The sequence below is a fragment of the Anarrhichthys ocellatus genome, unplaced genomic scaffold, assembly GCF_004355925.1.
Source record: "Anarrhichthys ocellatus isolate YVR2014 unplaced genomic scaffold, GSC_Weel_1.0 scaffold4, whole genome shotgun sequence".
Lineage (NCBI taxonomy): Eukaryota > Metazoa > Chordata > Actinopteri > Perciformes > Anarhichadidae > Anarrhichthys > Anarrhichthys ocellatus.
Window position 1 is genome coordinate 16,387,313 of NW_022280034.1, and position 19,284 is coordinate 16,406,596.

A 19,284-nucleotide genomic window follows, 5' to 3' on the forward strand; every position below is an offset into this window, starting at 1 on the left:
ATATATATACACATACATACATATATATACACATACATACATATATACACATACATACATATATACACATACATATATATATATACACATACATACATATACACACATACATACATATACACACATACATATACATACACACACACACCTTATAAAAAAAAAAAAAGATTTCAGTAATTCTTATGATATTTAGACTGAGAGTACTGCCATAACTGAGCAACCAATTAAAACCCTAACAGTACATGACTGGAGGATGATCAACTATTAACATACTTGTTGTTGCAGCGGGTTACAAGCTTGTAGTCCTTGTAGACACAGTAGGGGTGTGTGTGTGTGTGTGCGCGTGTGTGAGAGAGAGAGAGAGACGGTCCTAGGAGAAGCAGTGGAGCAGAAAAGAGGGAGCTCAAAGCCATAAGCTCTGCTGACAATGGCAGGGTGGGAGGTCTGCTTCACAAACACTCCGGCTTCTAAGGGCTGCGAGAGGGAATCTGTTGATGGAAAACCAGAAGTAGCAATGCAACCCTCACATATGTGCACATGTGAAACGGTAAAAGCCAACAACCGATACGGGAAAGCTTTTGGGTTTGTCAGGCGAGAGTTGCCTCTGCAGTCGTCAGACGTCCTAACCGCCCGCTCGTTTCTCTCCGATCAGATTAATTGCGGCCTTTCAAGTAACCTGACAGACAGAGCACAAATTGCACGTTCATTAAAAGCACCCGGGTGTTATTTCTGCGTCAGCTACTTATCAAAAGGCCACGGCTGGGAACCAACGTCACAATTATGTGAACAGCAGTGATGTTTAAGGCTGTCAGTTCAGACAGTTAGATTAACCACCACCTCTGCTCTCTCTCTCTGAGCGTCTTGTACAGTCTGGCTGTGGCCTGTGAGAGTCAACTGAATATTCAACACGGTGAGTGAGTATGGCAACAAGTCAATTCTTCTTCAATACAGCATGATGTTGATTTAGAGTCAAACAGACCATAAAGCAGAGTATGCTTTAGGGCTGTCTTACTGTGATTGACAGGTTGCTGCCGCTACCAGAGCTGTATACGGTGTCTCTACGTCACTCCTCCACAGTTCAAATATGGTAACTTCTGTTCATTGGTTGCGGAAAAAAAAAAAAATGGTGTCGGCCGTAAACCAAGATGGCGATAGCGAAATCACCGAACTCGAGGCTTCAAAACGGCAGTCCACAAACCAATGTGTGACGTCATGATGACTACGCCCACTTCTTATATACAGTCTATGAACACAAGGTTGATAAGGAGTCGCTGGATAAAATCAGGTAAGATGACGTTACATTTGTACGTGAAACATAGCTAATTTACCATTGCTAGCTAGCAAAGCTAACGGCCGTGTGTAGAATTGTGGGAGACGAGAGATGTAGTTCACTCATCGGTTCCACACAAAACGATAACATGGAGAACCTATGCCAAACTTTAACTTTCTTGACGTGCAAAATAATCTTTTGAACTGACAATCATCATATGTGTAATTCCCTACTGCGCTGCTTACCGGCAGCCAACAGCTCACGTTTAACAAGCCCTCCTCATGCCGATTTCACATTTAAAAAAAAAAAAAAAAAAGTATTGAGAGGCAGACTAATACATAGTCTGTTGCTGGGATTGACAATGACCTTTCACACAGAACGGGAATATTACACAGCAGAAAGCGACTCTTTGTTTTGGGAATGATGTAGACTCTCTTTCGCACCACAAACTAAAAGCATCAACCCATCACATTGAGCAGAAGAGGTTGAGTAACTCAGTTGTACCTATATTTATGAATCAACAACAGAGGCTAAAAGGCAGCGCTGGCCAGATTCACTCCGTTCATACCTTTCACAATAAAAGCCCTATCCATATAGGAGTATATATTCCCCGGTCCTTTAACATGACAAGTTTGGCTTCTTTTGTTAAATGAAATGGTTCGCATAGTAAAATTTCAAGTAATAAACAGGCCCACACCTGATCAGTTGCTATAAAAAAAAAATTAAAAAAGATGAGGGTTTCATTTCAAAATGCCGTATGTATCCTTATTAGAACATTTTTATCTGACTGATATGACTTTTCTTTGTTTTTGAAGTGTGTGTTCTGTCTCCAGTTGGCACATGTGTGGCCCTTTTGTTTATTTGTGTTCTTTAAAAAGAAAACTTAATACAATACAAAAAATATATGAACAACACTGTCCCATAAAAATAGCCTTTTGCAATACATTATACTCCACAACGAACTGTGTTAATGAAAAGATTTTTCGTTAGGTTCCCCCTAAACTTATCTTGGATTAATAAAAATAAAAAAAACTAGCCGAAAGTATGGTCGAGTAGGTATTAATACTCAGAACAGTATGGAATTTTTCAAGGTTTCCCTATTGTTGGGGGGAAATTGACTGACTAATTTACATTGACTATTTCAGGTTAATCAGAAGAACAATGGCATGTCAGAAGTGAGCTACTCAGAGAGATGAGCCAGTTTCAGCAGAGTGCTGCACAGTGACGTGGCCTAGTTTTACTGTCAGATATGGATTTTCTCAGGAATTCTACTTGGCAGTAGGGGAGTAATGAACTTGTGCTGAGAAATCGGCGAATGATGGCAAACGCTGCGTCTTTCATCGCGTTGTTTGATCTACGGTGAGCTCATCTCTCAGCAGGATGAGATGGCGTACTGTATTTACCTTTGGTAGCAAATTAAACTGGCTTATCGACTCTTCTCACACGGGTCACATTCAGCAGCTCGGTCTGCTTTGAATGCGTCGCCTCAGCCGACCAACACACTCTCCCAAATGTCCTTTGGTTAAATTGTGTTATCTTTCGTTCCCCACAGTTCAGTGATGTCATCAAATTCCCAGCATATCAACAGAGCCATCTAAGTTGAGAAGGGAGTCAACGGAGGGGAGAAAAAAAAAAAAAAAAAAAAAAAAAAAAAAAAAAAAAAAAAAAAAAAGGTGCCTAAACATGCCTGGACACGACAATAACAACATGAAGAAGAGGAGGCTCGACCTGTAGAGCTGCATGGACTGCGTCTGTCAACGGCATAGCACCTCGGAGGAGAAATGAATGACCAGGAAATGACTGGCAATCCAAAACATTCTTCTTATGGACTGCAATCAACAGTTGTGCTTGCATTTGCTGCAAAAAAACAACAAAATGTGCAAAGCTGATCAGCCCCTCAATGAGTGACGGTTGATCAAGTCATAGCACTGAAGTATAGACACTTCCATTCATATTGTGTTAAAATGCAGCTATAGAAGAAACCACACACACACAAACTGGTTTGACAGCTGCTTTAGAGAGAACTGGCTTACACACATGGTCTTGTTACAACTCACTCACACACACAGGTGATAAGGCACCAAATTAAACTGGAAGTGCACGCCCCGACACCTCTGTGATCTCGGGCTGGAGATCACTGAGCTATTCTTGGTCGTGGTGAGCACTCAAGTCAGTATTGGCTGGTGTGCTCGGGGAGTTCGGGCGCGATTTTGTGTCAGGTCGGCAACCACGTGGAAGAGGAGGGAGGGAGGCATGTGAGCAGATTGAAACGCAAACCATCGGGTGTGTTGTGCCGACACTTGGCTGAGACAGAGAGAGAGCTGGGCAGAAGAACGCGGCTGACAAGACGGCGCAGAAGGACATTACAGGAAACACTTTCTTCCACTGTCCCTAACAAAGCAGACAGGAGATCTTGTCAGCCTTGGGCGTGGCTGGTAGGATATCATATCTCCCACCAACTCACTGCCTCTTCCTGTAATCAGAGCCAGGGAGACACAGGAGGGGGGGCGGACAGACAATGTTTACACTCAGATTGTCACTGTCAGTGGGATAACTTCAGTTCACTCATGACAGGGACTTAACATACAGAGGATTTAAAAAGGTGCTCCCCTCGTGTCAGGCCTGAATACATGACGACTTCCAATTAAAGCTGATTCTGATTCTGCGGGATAAGGACTGATGATGAGGGAGGTGTCAGAGAGCACTGGTGCTACGGATCAGGTGGTGTCCCGGTTAACGGGTGACTGAATGTGTTAAAACATGAGGTAATATTTAGCAGTTCTTGTGAGTATTTATCACATTTTGAATGTGGAAAAAGGAATTTGCTGCTAAACAACTTCTGTCTTCCGCCTCTAGATATGCTAAACCGATAGTCACCTGTTTAAATAATGCAGCCAGATCACTTTGAAACCATGACAGTGTGTCTAAGTATTGCGCAGCTTTGTTAAATACTCCATTCTGATTGGTCAATGACGGCACTATACGGTCTGTTTCTTTATAGCACACCGCTGCTTTGAATAACAGACCTCTGCTGTGGACACAGTTCTGATCAGCATACACAGGGAGCGGACTATTGACTTTTTAAATCAATATTTTGTGTCTTAAATAAGTAGACCACCTCACTTTGGGGTCCTGCTCGTCCTGTTGGGGTTGATTTTGCAACAATGACCCCCTCACTGTACATTATCCCACTTATGAAGACCATAATCAAGTTTAAACAGAAAGTGATGTCAAGTTAGAACTAACATTAGAAAAACGGCAAAAAATAAATAGAACATGGGTTTGTATGATTGGTACAATCACATCTTGAATAATATCACGAAGACTACAAATACAGACCTGTAGGCTGCAATTACTAATTTCATTAGCGATGAATCTGCTGACCAATTGTTTAATTGTTAAGCTATTTCCCTCCAATTATACAGCCCTACCTCTGCGTATTTAACATAATATTATTGCCAAGATAGGGGGGTGTGGAGAAAAAAATATTGGCCAAAACAAGATAAAGGTACTGGATATGCAGCCAATGTACTTTGATTATGTTAACGTCATTTAAAACTCAACATGCATACATACTACATTCTCACAATGAGCTGTGACCTGGCGCACCTGCTATAAAGAGAATGAGTGAGGGGAACATTCTGCAGCATTTTTACTTCCTGTGCAATCCCATTAGCAAGAGACAGAAGAAGAAAGAAGAAAAAAAAAAAAAAAAAAAAAAAAAAAAAAAAAAAAAAAAAAAAAAAAGCTTCTTTTCATGCCAGATATTGTGTTGCACATTGGGAGAGGTGAAAACAGGAATCAGGTTAACAGTTAACAGCACCAAACACAGCGTGACTGTCTCGAGCCGAGCGCTCTGTTTGAAGTTTACAAGCAAGGTAAGCCTCTCTGACAGCATTCTCACCGATGTGTGGTTAGATCATTTAACTTCCTGTTCTAAAGGTTTCTGGCATGTATATTCACATCATTCGTGCAAATGAAGAGAGACATAAAAAAATAAAAAATAAAAAATACCCTCCTGCTTTTGCTCAAGCCAACTCCTCTAAAACACACTGATTTGGGAGCGGCCATTTATTTTGCCTGCATAATAGCTACAGGTGGACTTTACCATGCAGGTGTAATAGCTACTGAGAACAAAGGCTGTTTGTTTGGGCTAGCTCATGCAGGTGGAGTTGCAAGGACACAGCCTTTGTCCTTCAAGCAGTATCCTGTCCAGATTGTGGGACTCAGTCTATGCAACCGTATGTCAAAGTTAACCAGCCGATGATACTGGGCTTTAAAGAGACGGGAGGACTTTAGTTACATGTATACAGTCCACTGGATGAGCGTGCAGTTGACACATGAGGACCCAAACGCGTCGCAGTTTGGTACAACAAATGAGCTAATTGAGAGTTAGCTCTGGCTGATTGGACAAAGTAGAGTAGGGGCTGTTAGTATTTGTATTCTACATGTTGTGGTGTTGTGAATTGCCCAGACACTAGTCAAACCGGTGAAACGCTTCTCGCTCACACACCCCCTCCTCAAACGCACCGATTACTCATGCTTGAAACCAGACCGTTGACTCAAAGGGCGCTCACTAACATACCTGCCGAGGAGACACGCCTTGCTGAGGTTCTACGTTTCCGTCATTACGCAACCTCCGTCTCCCAGCTACTACTCACCTGTCTGCAGGAAACGCCACGGTTTCTTCGGTACCACTGGCAACATAGTTTACAGATACATTTCTTGATCATTTTCTGTGACGTTACCGGAGATACGTCCTTGCCAAATCAACGGCTTCAAGTTGCTATAGTTTCTGCCCAGGTGTTTGCTAACGCCCACTTAAGCTAGTAGTAAGTTCCCCCATGACGCATGGTTTAAGTTTAAGTTTAGTTAACAAGCTAGGCGATGGTTGGCAAACCACAATACGAGATTGGATAATACCGCATCCTTACCAATCTTTACACAAGAAAAACGCCGATTCAACATGGGTGTCGTTATAGCCAGACCCTCTTTTCCGTAGAACATGACTGACGAGATTTTCAAGTCATTCAGTCACTATGGTACGTTCGGCATGGAAGAAGTACACCAAGCAAAACCACTGAGGCACAACACAAGCTGTACAAACATGAATTTTCAGGTTTTTTTTTATGACCGTACACCCATGTCTGTTTCCATTGGAATACGTGTGAGATAGTAACGTTAGGCAACGTTAACTTAACCCAATTCCTTAAAGTTTAACATGTAATATAAGAATGTATGTTGTGAGCAATGCAGCCAACTCTACGTCATGTGCTAATTCGCTTGTCATTACATATGGCGCTAGCACTTTGATTTCTGGGTGGAATATTAGTTGTTAGCCAGCTAGCCAGTCAGCAATAGGGAGAGTGATTTCTGGCTAACCTAGCAACTTTAGTTAGCTCGAGTTGGACCTATTCAGGCGCTGGACGTCAAACTGGTGGCTATGATGAACACGGTGACGTTAGTTACATTGTTAGCCTCCTGACACTCAAGCAAACACCTGTTGGCACGAGCTCCCAACCCACCTGATTCAAAGCAGCCGTTGCTCAGAGGATGTCTACAGTTCACAGCCGCTGGAGAAGAGTCCACCCCCGGCCAGTGTCGGGTGATTTAGTTGGCTAAAGCTCTATCCTCAAAGTCGGGAAACAATGTGACCAGACCGTAAGCGAGTAATGTTACTCCCAGAATCTAAGCGACAGTGTATTTGCCGAGGAAATATCACAACTGAGCCCCAGTTAAAACTAAAACGTGGACTGGTGCTCCTTCTTTTTCCACTGTGGTAACCTCGGTGTTTCCTGCTAGGCTAAACTTCACTGTTTTGCTAACTCCTCCCTTGTGATGCATTCAAGTGCACCTCGTTAAACTCATACCAAGAGCTCAAAACCCGCCCATCCCGGCCCACTTCCGCGTTCGCTTCTGTTCTAAAACATTTCATAGGTCAGTGCAGTTTTTCCTATGACTTTTTCACGAAGGGCTTCTTTCATCATCTCTCTTGAAACAGGATACTCTTTATATTCGTAGCAAAATGGGTATTCTGTTTGGATAAGTCAAGACAACAATTATTGTCAAAATGATAATCCCACTACTGGGAAATGGTTGTTCGATGTTTGTTAAAATTATGAGGTGTTTACATTTTTTAATTATAACGGAGACACTGAATTTAGAATATGGACAGAAAATGTTTTTAGATGTTTTTCTTTATATTGGCAAATTCTTACCATTTTCTGATTATAAATTAAATTTTAAGCAACAATTGTTCTGCAGACACAATTGCCATACACTAACTAAAATGCAGAAGAGAGATATTTGAGTTATCACTTTGATGGGTTGTCTAACCAAAACTCAAGCAAGCAACAACAGGCAACAGTTGCTTATAAACATTCGCTATATTTACACATAAACAAGGTTATTACACTACAATAACATCTGAAACCCATATTCACAAGAGAACATTCCACTATGGGTAAATCTGTCACAACGCAGACAATGAGTGGAAACAAACTATGGACAAGAATGCTTTTGGATTTTAAAAAATCCCATTGAAAAAGCCTATAATTTGATCTGATCTTTGGAACAAACTATGGACAAGAATGCTTTTGGATTTAAAAAAAATCCCATTGAAAAAGCCTATAATTTGATCTGATCTTTCCTTTCGCTCAAAAGGAAAGTTTATGAAAACATACAGACACCTCAGCTTCTACAGAGCTTCCTTCCAGCAGAACATTAAAACAAGACAGGAACTTTTATTTATTTATTTTAAATCAAGGTACCAAAGGAAAAGTATGATTTTAAATCCTGTTAATTCCCACATTAAATTACAGAATATTTTGATCATTTCATTTCAAATAGGGGCAGGTTGAGAATAAGATAAGACTTCTGGTATAAGCTTTAAAACAAAAGCATAACAGTTCTTTTTTTTAAATCTGAAAACAGCTTTATTAATATAAACTGGCATATTATTTAAAGCCCCTGTGTACCTACAGCTCAGCCCAAAGATGTTTGCACTTAATCTGCCTGATTAGTCTTTTTCTTAAGAACGACTGTAGGCGAGTCCAGGCCGTGTTTGGTTCACATCTAGCTGACCCCAACTAACACCTTCAGTATGAGCTGCAGTATCAGTTTTATTAAAATAATAATAAATCAACTGTCATATTACAATTCTCATCATATATCTGCCCATTATCAAGCAGATGAGCAGAAGTCTAATTAGCCAGAATAATTAAATACACCTGTGTGAGTGTGCAGGGCCTTTAAAGCCGAGTCGTTCTTGGCCACTATTCGGAGGAAGTCGACACAAAGCCCTTATATTTTATTGCCGTACAAAGTTGTTATAGCTAATGTGTCCACATACGATCTCTTACTTACACATCTAGCACACATTAACAGGTTTGTGTCCACCTGATGGATGCTAGAACAATATTCAGTCTCCTTTTAGCTCCGTTTTTGTTCTCCACCAACTCCTGAGGAAAAATAATTCTGTCTCTTCAGATACTAAATGTTCCACCAGCTAATCTCTAACTGTGTCCATCTGCTGTTTGCTACAGAACAGGTAAAACAATGTTTTACTGCGAAGGCACATTAACATCTCAATCAGCTCGTGTGCATAACAGCATTAGTTTCATATTAACAGTGAAAGATTGAAAGGAAAAAGAAACGCCCATAAAGAGGAATGAATCGGTTATACAGCAGAGATGCGTCGACAACGGTCAGGGCAGACTGAGAGCCCGAGCTCCCTCTGAAGGAGTTGTGACATAGAAAGTTGGGATTCCACTGTATCGCTCCTGTTAAGGAAAAAATGACAAACATACAAACACACACATGAGTACTTAATCCATAGTAACCTTCAACCAACAATACATCTGAAACAAATCCCTAAATCTGAGCGCTAAGCATTACAGCTGTACGTGAGCATACTGATGTTCCTTGCGCAGAATGTGAATAAGCATGATGGAACCAGACTGTCCATCTAGAGCGGCTGCAGAGCCACTTCATGCTCCTCACAGTCAGAGGAATAAAGTTCAAAGAGGGAGCCAGAAGAAAGAACCACTGGGTTTGTTTATCGCAGTGAGACGCCTTTCCTCTTCAGCCAAGACGCATCTTCTCCTCCTCCAGAGTTACACACCGAGTTCATAACTCAGACTTTAATTTATCATGAAATAATGTCAATAAGCTAATTCTAATGTGGAGCATTGGTGCCGATTTTTTTTTTGTTGGAAAAATATATTATTAGTCAAGTCTAACAAAATATCATCTTACCATTAATGTCAACTATGTAGAAAACACAGCAAAAAAACTTGACTTTCAAAATCAAAACTATGTCAGTAAAATAGGAAGTAAATGTAACTCTGACATATGTTGTATGTTTTAGGTCTAAGGCGGAATTTCTAAGTCTAAAAGGCAATGTGATCTCACAGAAATAGGTCAAACATCTTCTTAATGGCTCATTACGTCGTGGAGGCATGGAATGTGATAGAATTACATGCCAGCGCTAGCGAAACAACGTTAGGTTTAGGTAACAACACTACTTCTTTGTCGGCAACAAAACTACTTCTTTAGGTTTAGGAAACAGAAGATTATGGTTTGGGTTAAAAGTAGTATGTCTGTTACCTTATGTAATTTTACCCACCACAACATTGACTATTGGTTTCACAGGGGACACAGACACCAGTCTCCTGGGTGAAAGTCCTGTTTTTGTTAGACGACACTCATATCCGTGCATTGACTTGAGCTACAGTACAGAAGTAATTATCTAAGCTTAGCATAAAGACTGGAAACAGCCAGCCTGGCTTAAACTTCATATTTCTTGGCCATCGGCTAGTCACAGTGACTGAATTGTCCGCTGGTTGCTTGGCAACCTCATGGCGACGACAGGAATCCAGGAAGTCATTGTGTTTGGAGAGAAATAGTTTGAGAACAGAATTATCCATAGATCATAATGTAATAAATGAAGAAACTCATGAAAGGTATTACTGGTGAATCTACAGGGCTGCATGGGAAGCAGAAGTGAGTACAATTTTCGTAGTGGCTGAACGGTGGCATTACAACTTCCGAGTTCTTCACGTGGTGAAATTAGGCCCAGAAGGACATTTTCCCCATATACTTCTATAGCAAAAGAGACGTCAGCAGATAATCACTTTTTTTTTAAGGTATATCCACTCCCCGGTATGAACACTTGAATAGCCCTGATTTAAATCATTGGGTCCTAAAAGTTACAAAGTGCACTAATAGTCTGTTATATCCGTTAGCACAATGAACTGCCGTTCATGTGAGAGAGCAGAGACCAAGCAGCTGAGAGGAGGGGTTAAAGGAAATGCTAGCGCACCCAAAGATGCAGAAGATCCAGGTAATTTTATACACAGCAGTCGAGCCATTGAGGTTTCATGCACCACTGAGAAACTTTCATAGGAATGAACGGGGCCCCGTCTCCAACGCTGCATCCAGTTTTCTTTACACACCCATGACTTTGTCCACTTGGCGTTTCACCTCTTTATATTTGCATTTTTTGTGGCACTGTGGCTGCCATCTTTCTCTTGGACACATGCTTCGGATCTGGCCCCCCGACGCTACGTTATTATAGCAGGTTGACGGCCAGAAATGCCCACAACACAGCAAAATAAGAAAATAAAGGCAGAGGGCAGGGTCTCTACAGATACAGACAGAATCATTCTGCCTTTAACACAGCCTATTATTTACTATTTCAGTAAACCATATGACAGGAGAACAAACACGGAGACCACAGACAAAAAAAATAATTTTCAGTGACCTCCTAGTCATAATCTGTATCCCTTTGATTAAAAAGGTTAGCCCCAACTCTTAACTAACTTGATAGCTGGTTGAGTTGTGACCACAGAGAATAATCGTTCAGAACTTGGCATGTTCTGGTGCTTTTAGTTTAAGTTCTTTGCCTAGAGCTCAGGACTTGACAAGCCGGAGTGAGGTGCAGTTAAGTATTTCTGCCGGGTCGGGAGTCACCAGATCAACCTTGAAGCCTTCAGCCAAAGACACCTTCAGCAGCTCCTCCACAAACCCCTGCATGTCCACGATATCGCTCGGGTTGTGGTGCATGTTCATGATGTTGTCCGACTGCACCAGCTCCGGGTACGAGACAGTCAGCCCCCGGTAGCGCTGCTTGTCGTACTGATCCCGCGGCAGTTCGTCGGGCCTCGGCACCCACTCCAGTTTCAGCCTGTTCTGCGTCGGGTTGCACAGACAGGGGCTAGCGAGGCCCTGGGGTGTTCTGTAGGAGAAGCGCTCACAGAGGAGGGCCAGGAAGGCCCTCCAGGTACAAAAGAGGTCCACTGTGAAGGCTCGCACGGAGCATGTACGGAGCTCATAGTTTTCTGGCCCATGGCGCAGGTTGAAGTGGAGAATGCGGACCTGGAATGAGAGGGCAGACTGTGCTGACTACACATCCTCCAGAGTGCACACAAACAAAAGAACCAGTCCGTCCATGTCTCTGAATGTGCAAACAGACATCTTCTACTCACATACTGTATATATGGCAAACACAAACTGGCTCTCACAAAGGTTACCCAAGGCCAGTCATATCTAAAACATTCTTAAAACGTTCTGTTGAACCCAATTGAAATTCAGGTCAAAAGGGAAAAGTTTGATATTTTGAGGAACGTGCCTATTTACGTTCTTACCAAGAGTTCGAGGAACATTGTGTCGGTACGCCTAATATGAAGCTAATTTAGCTTAGCACAAAGACTGAAAACAGCTAGCCAGGCTCTGTCCTAAAGTAAACTTTGTTAAAACCTCGCTAATTACCACATTCTTTCTCTCAGCCAGGCTAGCCGTTTCATCCCCCGCTTCTTGTCTTTATGCTAAGCTAAATTAGCCGACAGCTGGCTGCAGCTTTATATTTAGTGTACCGACACACAGAGAGTGTCAATCTTTTCATCAAACTCTCAACAAGAAGACAAATAGGTGTTGTTTCAGAAAAATGTCAAACTATTCCTTTAAGTTCTCCCCTGTCTCACGAGACCAAAACCACATCTGACTCTCAAAAACAATCTCAGGAGTCGGTACTGTCCATTTAGCTTACTTCTGAGCCTCCAGATCTCAAACTGACTGTTAGCAGTGAGGGTTATAAGAGGGTCTCATCACCTCTATGTGAATGAACTTTTTATTCTCTGGAACTTCTCTGGAAATTACATTTAGAAACCCATTAAGGTATTTAGGTCAATATCTAATATGAATTAAAACTCAAACAATGCGCCTCATGCAAGAACATTTTCTTTTACCTTATCCAAAATCTTTTTTTATCTGAGGTTTGCTGGTACAAGTGTTCAAAGTCACATTCACCAAACTCTTAACTGGACTTGTAAAATCGATAGTCCATCCTGTTTTAGGGAAAGATTTATACACAAAAATTAGTAAAGGGAAGAATTTTACAATGCATGAAGCCCATTGATTTGATTCAATGTAGAGAAAATATTGCTCTAACTTAAAAAAAAGGCATACCTTGGAATCAACATTCAGCACAATCATGGCTCCTAGGGGCCCTCCTCTAAGGCTGAGAGGCACCGACGCCTCGTAGCGGCAAATCTCCTCCAGCAGGGGCCGTATTTGAAAGAAATCCGCCTCCCTCCGCAGCAGTGCCAGCTCTGAGAAGCCCTCCGGCAGATCCAGGGAGCTGGAGCGCAGGTAGTTCAGAATGTACCGGAACACTTTACCGTCTCGGTCTATGAAGACGTTCCCTCCGTTATCTCTCAGCACAGGGATTTGTCCGGTGAACATCGCGCCGAGCATAGAGTCGCGGCAGCCTGTCAGAGTGCCCAGGGTGGTGGTGTAGATTTCCCCACCAACGTTCAGCGACACCGGGTCCTGGAGAGAGTTCCTGTTGCTGTTGTCGTCCGGTGAGTTGAGGTTGGGCATCTTGGTGGCAAGGCGATCGCGAAGCTCTCTCTGATGTTGTTATTGGGAGGACGAGGTCAGGAATGCTGAGGACCGAGGGGATGTGGATGTTCCAAGTGCTTCTTTTGTTTCCAAGAAAGACTTGTTTCCTTTGACAGCTAGTAGCCAGGACACAGTCAAGTTAGAAAAGATGCGAGGAAATCTGCCAAGTCCGCTTCCAAAACTGAAGATTTATGAAACAGGAGTTTCAAACACAAAAAAAAAAAAAGAAGGCTGCTGCTCTTTTCCTTCTCATTTGTGCCAAGCAAACGTGTCATCCTTATAAGTTCCTGTGATTTTCTGTGGTTAAATGTGCATCTTTGTTGATTCTGAGTGGTGTCCACTAACAGCAGGCCCAAAGTCTGACTGTGTTAAAAACAGAAAAGCAGCAGGACCACGGTGACCAGACCAGCATGCTGATAACTGGACACTTGTGGCTCCACGAAGCTCGCTCTTATTCTCAGCTCATACCCCCTGATTTCTCTCTCTCTCTCTCTCTCTCTCTCTCTCTCTCTCTCTCTCTCTCTCTCGAGCTGTCTGAGCAAGACACGAGGGACTGGGGCAATTTGTGTGAAATGCGCCCCTTAAAGTGACAGACAGAACATTGAATGTGCTTTTTATGCCCTGTGAACAAATGTCCTCTGACACTTTTCATTTCAAATGCCGTTCGGAATGCAAAGATTTTTACAGAAAACAGAATCGTGAAAACAGAAAAGGTTTAATTTCCCAACTGCAACTGACTTAGTTGCACCTCCTATGTTGCAGGATGAGAAGAAGTCAGCTGAATATATACAAGTCCATTACTCGCTACAGATGTGATCTTCAAAAGTAAATGATATCAAAAAGAACTTCAACTGAAAGCAATAGAGTGAAGAGAAAGAAACACAGCAGCATGTCGCCTGGTGTGTAAATATGCATCCACAACAAAATGCCCATGCTCAACTTAAAGTTGGGAGTCGAGTGTAATATTTTGGTTCATAACAGAGAAACACAATCATTTTGAAACATCTGAGATGGATGAGAGGACAAGATCTAACAGATCTAACACTTCCATGGATCACATGTGCTTTTACAGTCTGACCCAGTGTTAAATTCAGACAACCAAAATTCTGACGGAAATTATTTATTGACAACCTGTTTTTCTCAACGAAGCAGGACTAAAACTAAACCAAAAGTAATCATTTAAAATGAGATCTATGAAGCAATGTGGCCAACAAATAAAAACTAAACAACAATGTGAAAGGCGGACGAATGGAAAATGAGGAATCACTGATTTAATCAGGTGGCAACCTCCAGTTCTGCAGAGTGAAGAACTGGAGGTTCATTCTCTCTACTGACCATTCTCTCTACTGACCAGCAGGGGCCGACTCCTCTGGTTGCAAAAAGAAGTCAGATTGTATAGACGTCTATGAGAAAATGACTCTACTTCTCTCTTGATTTATTACCTCAGTAAACATTGTAAACATGAGTTTATGTTCTCAATCTCTAGTTTCAAGTCTTCTTCAATACAGCATGATGTTCATTTAGTAAATGATGGTGCATTTAGAATCAAATAGACCATAAAGAAGAGCATGCTTATGGGCAGGCTTACTGTGATGGCCTTGTACCTTCAACAAGCCCTGTGGGTAGCTCTACTTACTGGTTCTCTGATGTTGGACAGAGGGAAAGACTGGACGCTACAGTGACTCACTGTCGCCCTCTGGAGGTACAAGTGGTACTACAAGACAGGACGGGTCGGGGCTAGCTGGTTAGCATGCTCATTTCAGATATCTCTGCAACACGTCTTTGACATGACATCAACACTAACATTCTGTTGATTATTTTAGTTAGAAGGCTTTAAATTTAAATTCTGGCCACATCTTTCACATTGCACCTTTAAATGCAAATTTTGGCCTAATAGCTTATCTATGTGCATCTACTAGCTTTCAATACAAGTATTTTTAAAAAACATTAAAAACAAAACACTTATTTGTTGATGATAATCCTAATAACTCACATACAGTACATATGGTCTCTACAATACACAGTATATGAAGGAGTGTGTGTTTTAACCTGTATGTGGAGTATAGTATGGTTGATGGCGTGCGCCTGCAGCAAAGTCACGGTGCATCCGCCGAATCCTCCGCCGGTCATCCGGCTGCCAAACACCCCCTGCACCTCCATGGCTGCGGACACCAGCTCATCCAGCTCCCTGCAGCTCACCTCGTACAGGTCTCTGACACAGGGACACCCGGTGAACACACATACCTCTCCCACATTATGTCCTAAACCGTGACTCTAAGGTTCTACGGGTGCGATGCAGCTGCTTTAACTTTTACCTGAGGGAGTTGTGGCTCTCCACCATAAGCTTGCCAAACTCTTTGTAGGCGCCTCTCTTCAGGGCTTCGGCAGCTTGGACGGTTCTTTCTATCTCCTCAATCACGTGACGAGCTCTTTGATAGGTTACGTCATCCAGTCTGTCCCTTGCCTCTGAAATGATAGGGACACGTCTGGAATTCACACGCTACGTCGGGCTTCAATGAGCTTCAAGAGCATTGGACGTTAGTTAAAATGAATTTCCTTTATCAAAATATGCAGCATTGATATATTGATATGAATGGGAGGAGGACATGGCAGGAATTAGGATAGTGAGCTAGTCCACAACAGAGAAAGGTAGGGTGTGATAAAATAAGACAGAAAGGGACAGGATGATAAAAAATATATATATTTCACACCCTCTAGGTCCTTAATAGTGGCATCTCTGAGACTGTCCTTTCCCAGGATGGAGGCAGCCTCCTCACACCGTCTGCGTCTCATGGGGTACTCGCTGCCGGTCAGAGAGTGCTTCACATTGGAGTTAGTGATGAGAATGACCAAGTCTGGATCTGCCAGAGGGACTGGGGTGGCCTCCAACGACCTGAGTCCAACCACAGACAAGTACATTATTGAAAATGGTGGACGTAAAAATATCCCTCCACCTTTGAAAGCGTTTTGCCACAAACATGCCAATTGTAACAAAGAAGAATGTTACTCAAAAACCTTTGGATTAACCTGCTCTCATTGGATATGTACACTACCTGCAGTCAATGAGCAGAGCATGGCCCTCCCTGCCCAGAACAGACACAAACTGATCCATAATGCCACAGGGCACACCGGCATGAGTGTGTTCTGCCTTCTGGCAGGCCACCGCTGTGGATACCTTGTCTCCTTCATCTGAAAGATGAAAAAACATGGAGAGTAAATACAGACGGCCACCTCTGGTTCTGGAAAGTGAAGCCCATGCAGAGGTGCCTTAAACCTGCAGTCTCTCTACTGGCCATCGGGCGACGACTCCTCTGGTTGCAAAAAGAAGTCAGACTGTATAGAAGTCTATGAGAAAATGACTCTACTTCTCTCTTGATTTATTACCACAGTAAACATTGTAAACATAAGTTTATGGTCTCAATCTCTAGTTTCAAGTCTTCTTCAATACAGCATGATGTTCATTTAGTAAATTATGGTCCATTTAGAGTCAAATACACCATAAAGCAGAGTATGTTTTAGGGCGGGGCTACCTTGTGATTGACAGGTCGCTACCACAGCGTTGTCTGGTCTGGAAGTTGTATTGTAAAAGTTAACTGTAACAGTTTTACATTCAGCATTCAGTTGTACTTATCTCCACCCTCTCGTGTCAACCAAGATGGCGTTGGCCATAAACCAAGAGGTTGACGGCAAAAATGCTGAAAGTCAAGGCTTCAAAAACCAACAGGTGACGTGATGGTGACCGCCTCCACTTCTTACATACAGTCTTTAAGTAAACAAAAATTTGAAAGAATTTTAGCCTCAGCAGAACTTCAGGCTGTAATTAAGCAATATCAGTTCATGTTAACACCAACTCATCAGTTTGCTGATGCGTCAATCCAATATTGGCCATTCCTTGAAAAATCACTTCATCCATCTCTAATATAATGACAGATTCCTTCCTGTCTGCACTACCTGAACATCAGAGTCACGCTGGTCCGACCGAACTCAGATTCTGACCTGGCTTGAGTTGCTGCAGGAATGTGTAGCAAGCCACCTCCAGAGAGGCAGAGCTGGACAGACCCCCTCCCAGGGGGACACTGCTGGCTATCACCGCCCTGAAACCTGGGACAGGAGGAGCTGTAGCACAGCAGACAGGGGAGACAGAACACATGAAATAAATATACTGCGGTGTCCGACCAAAGCAGGTCAACATGTGAGATATGCTGCAGATCTGTTCTCATTCACTTTGACAGGACTACATTCACTGGAAGGGGTAAACACTGGAAAATAAACTCCTGTAGTACTATTAGTAGTAATATCTATTTTTCATTAAGTGTGATGTCATTATAGCAGTCAATACACTCGTTGCTTTGTTTACCCCGGTAATGCTGGATAACACCCTTCACATAGTTCGCCCAGCGGGGTAACCCCGGAGGAAGTGGTGATCCATCACCGGGCAGGCTGAAGTCCACCCTCCGAGGCTCGTCAGCATCCTCGGTTGCCGTTACCACGGTGACATCGGGGCCAGAGGTTTGACTCCCAACCACGACAGTCACCAGGGGCAGCGCCTGGCTCACCAAACCCAAACAAACACAACGCAGCTGAGTGGTTATCTTTTCCTCTGTGTCACAGGGGAACTAACCTAAAAATAAAACCAGGAAGTATTACGTTTCCTGCTTATCACGGATATGTGGAACTATAGTCCATTTTCCAGTCCTGAGGTTCTGCTCTTCTGTTACGATGAGCATTAGATAAATGCCCAATTTGCATATTAAACAAAACATTTCAGAGAACTTGTAATATTAAAAAAAAAAAAATGTTGTATTAATGTCAGTAATCAACTGGGGAAGTTGTATGGTTGTATCTATTTTTTTTTTACCCTATTCACCCGTAGTGTCCTAAAAATGATTGGAAAGGCCGTTTTCTCGAAATGAGTTTTTTTCTCAGACTCTGATCCAGAAATCTCCACTTCAGTAGCTCTTACATACACCAAACATTACACTTTAATTACTCTCTCTATTGTGAAGGTTTCTACAGAGGGGTTTGTTCACATATCATTCAGAGACTCATTTGTACAACATTATATCACTAAAAGCAGAAATGGAGTTTGTATGGCTATTGACAATGTCTTCTGATTTATGGAAGGAAAAATTAAGATATATAGGAAACCACTTCTGTAAAAACCTTTGAAACTAATATTTCAACAAAATGAAACAAGAATTTTGAATCTGGCTTTACCCAATGTTCGGATTTCTGTCCTGGAAATGTATTTAATAAGATAATGCCTTATTCGCATTTTCAAACATATAATATAAGGAAATAATTTTATATATCTATTTGTTTCTTAATTCCAGCTGGTAATTAATCAATTCCCATGGTTATATCTATGATGAATTGTTACCCTATTAACCTGGGCTATATTCTGAACTGCACCGCTGTTGTAACACACTATTACAGAGCAGAACAGTCCGTGAGCTGCTATAACACGTGCACCAACAGGCACCACATAAAACATTAAATTGCCAGAATTTCTGACGAGATTTGGCGTGACAGTCAAACAACGGTGTATCCCTTTCACCCAAATCACACCGGTGAGCTGTTCAACAGTCGTGATGTTACCATCGGAAGCACAAATCCCTGGTTGTAGTCGGTGTGCTCCCCTATCAGGTTGACTCTTCCGGGGGCACACACCGCCGTCTGAGGAGCCTCTTCGCCGAACACCTGGCCATACAACAGCCGAGCACGCGCGACGAGCTCGTGTACACTTGGAAAAGAACTGGCCATTGAAGAATAGACACTTTTGTCCGCTAAATTTTAATTACATCAACGACACATGCGCGCGAAAACCACCTAAGTGATATGAGGAAACTTAGACGCTAATAAAAACGCTAAGTGGCCGTGATATGTACAATAAGTTCTAATAGCATGTCAAGGTGCTGTTTACTTCCTGGTGTGTGTGGCCAAATAGTTTATTGTGAGGCTCTGGTTGGTGGAAAGAGGTCACGTGACACAGCTTGCTATTTCAGCTAAAAGCATTGACGAGACAGATTTTTTTCCTGGAAACAGTCACTTGAGCAGAAGTATAAAGTTGCCTAAAATGGAAATACTCAAGTGTAAGTACCTATAATTTGCAC

At 42.3% G+C, this 19,284-nt stretch overlaps 3 protein-coding genes across 6 annotated transcripts in view; all 3 read right to left on the reverse strand.

The window, feature by feature from the left end:
* Positions 1–6,875, reverse strand: part of llgl2 (LLGL scribble cell polarity complex component 2) — a 50,852-nt gene extending 43,977 nt beyond the window's left edge. For all 3 annotated transcript variants that reach the window (XM_031842982.1, XM_031842981.1, XM_031842983.1), the window contains exon 1: positions 6,796–6,875. The gene's annotated coding sequence lies outside the window, so the exon portion shown is untranslated. The remainder of the gene's footprint in view (positions 1–6,795) is intronic.
* On the reverse strand, positions 4,540–14,521 carry LOC116381133 (BTB/POZ domain-containing protein KCTD21). The gene is made up of 2 exons (XM_031842986.1): positions 12,737–14,521; positions 4,540–11,647 (listed from the first exon to the last, which is right to left on the reverse strand). Exons 1-2 carry the CDS (start codon positions 13,148–13,150, stop codon positions 11,183–11,185), a joined length of 879 nt encoding a protein of 292 aa, XP_031698846.1. The 5' UTR covers positions 13,151–14,521; the 3' UTR covers positions 4,540–11,182.
* On the reverse strand, positions 4,540–19,101 carry galk1 (galactokinase 1). Of its 2 annotated transcripts, none has more exons than XM_031842985.1 (8): positions 18,770–19,101; positions 17,529–17,718; positions 17,168–17,287; positions 16,225–16,360; positions 15,883–16,064; positions 15,487–15,637; positions 15,221–15,383; positions 4,540–9,051 (listed from the first exon to the last, which is right to left on the reverse strand). In XM_031842985.1, the coding sequence occupies exons 1-8, from the start codon at positions 18,932–18,934 to the stop codon at positions 8,977–8,979; spliced, it is 1,182 nt and encodes a 393-aa protein (XP_031698845.1). In that variant the 5' UTR covers positions 18,935–19,101; the 3' UTR covers positions 4,540–8,976. The 2 variants fall into 2 exon arrangements, with proteins under 2 accessions (XP_031698845.1, XP_031698844.1); XM_031842984.1 differs by lacking the exon at positions 4,540–9,051 and adding an exon at positions 14,661–14,885.
* Between the last annotated feature and the right edge of the window lie 183 nt (positions 19,102–19,284).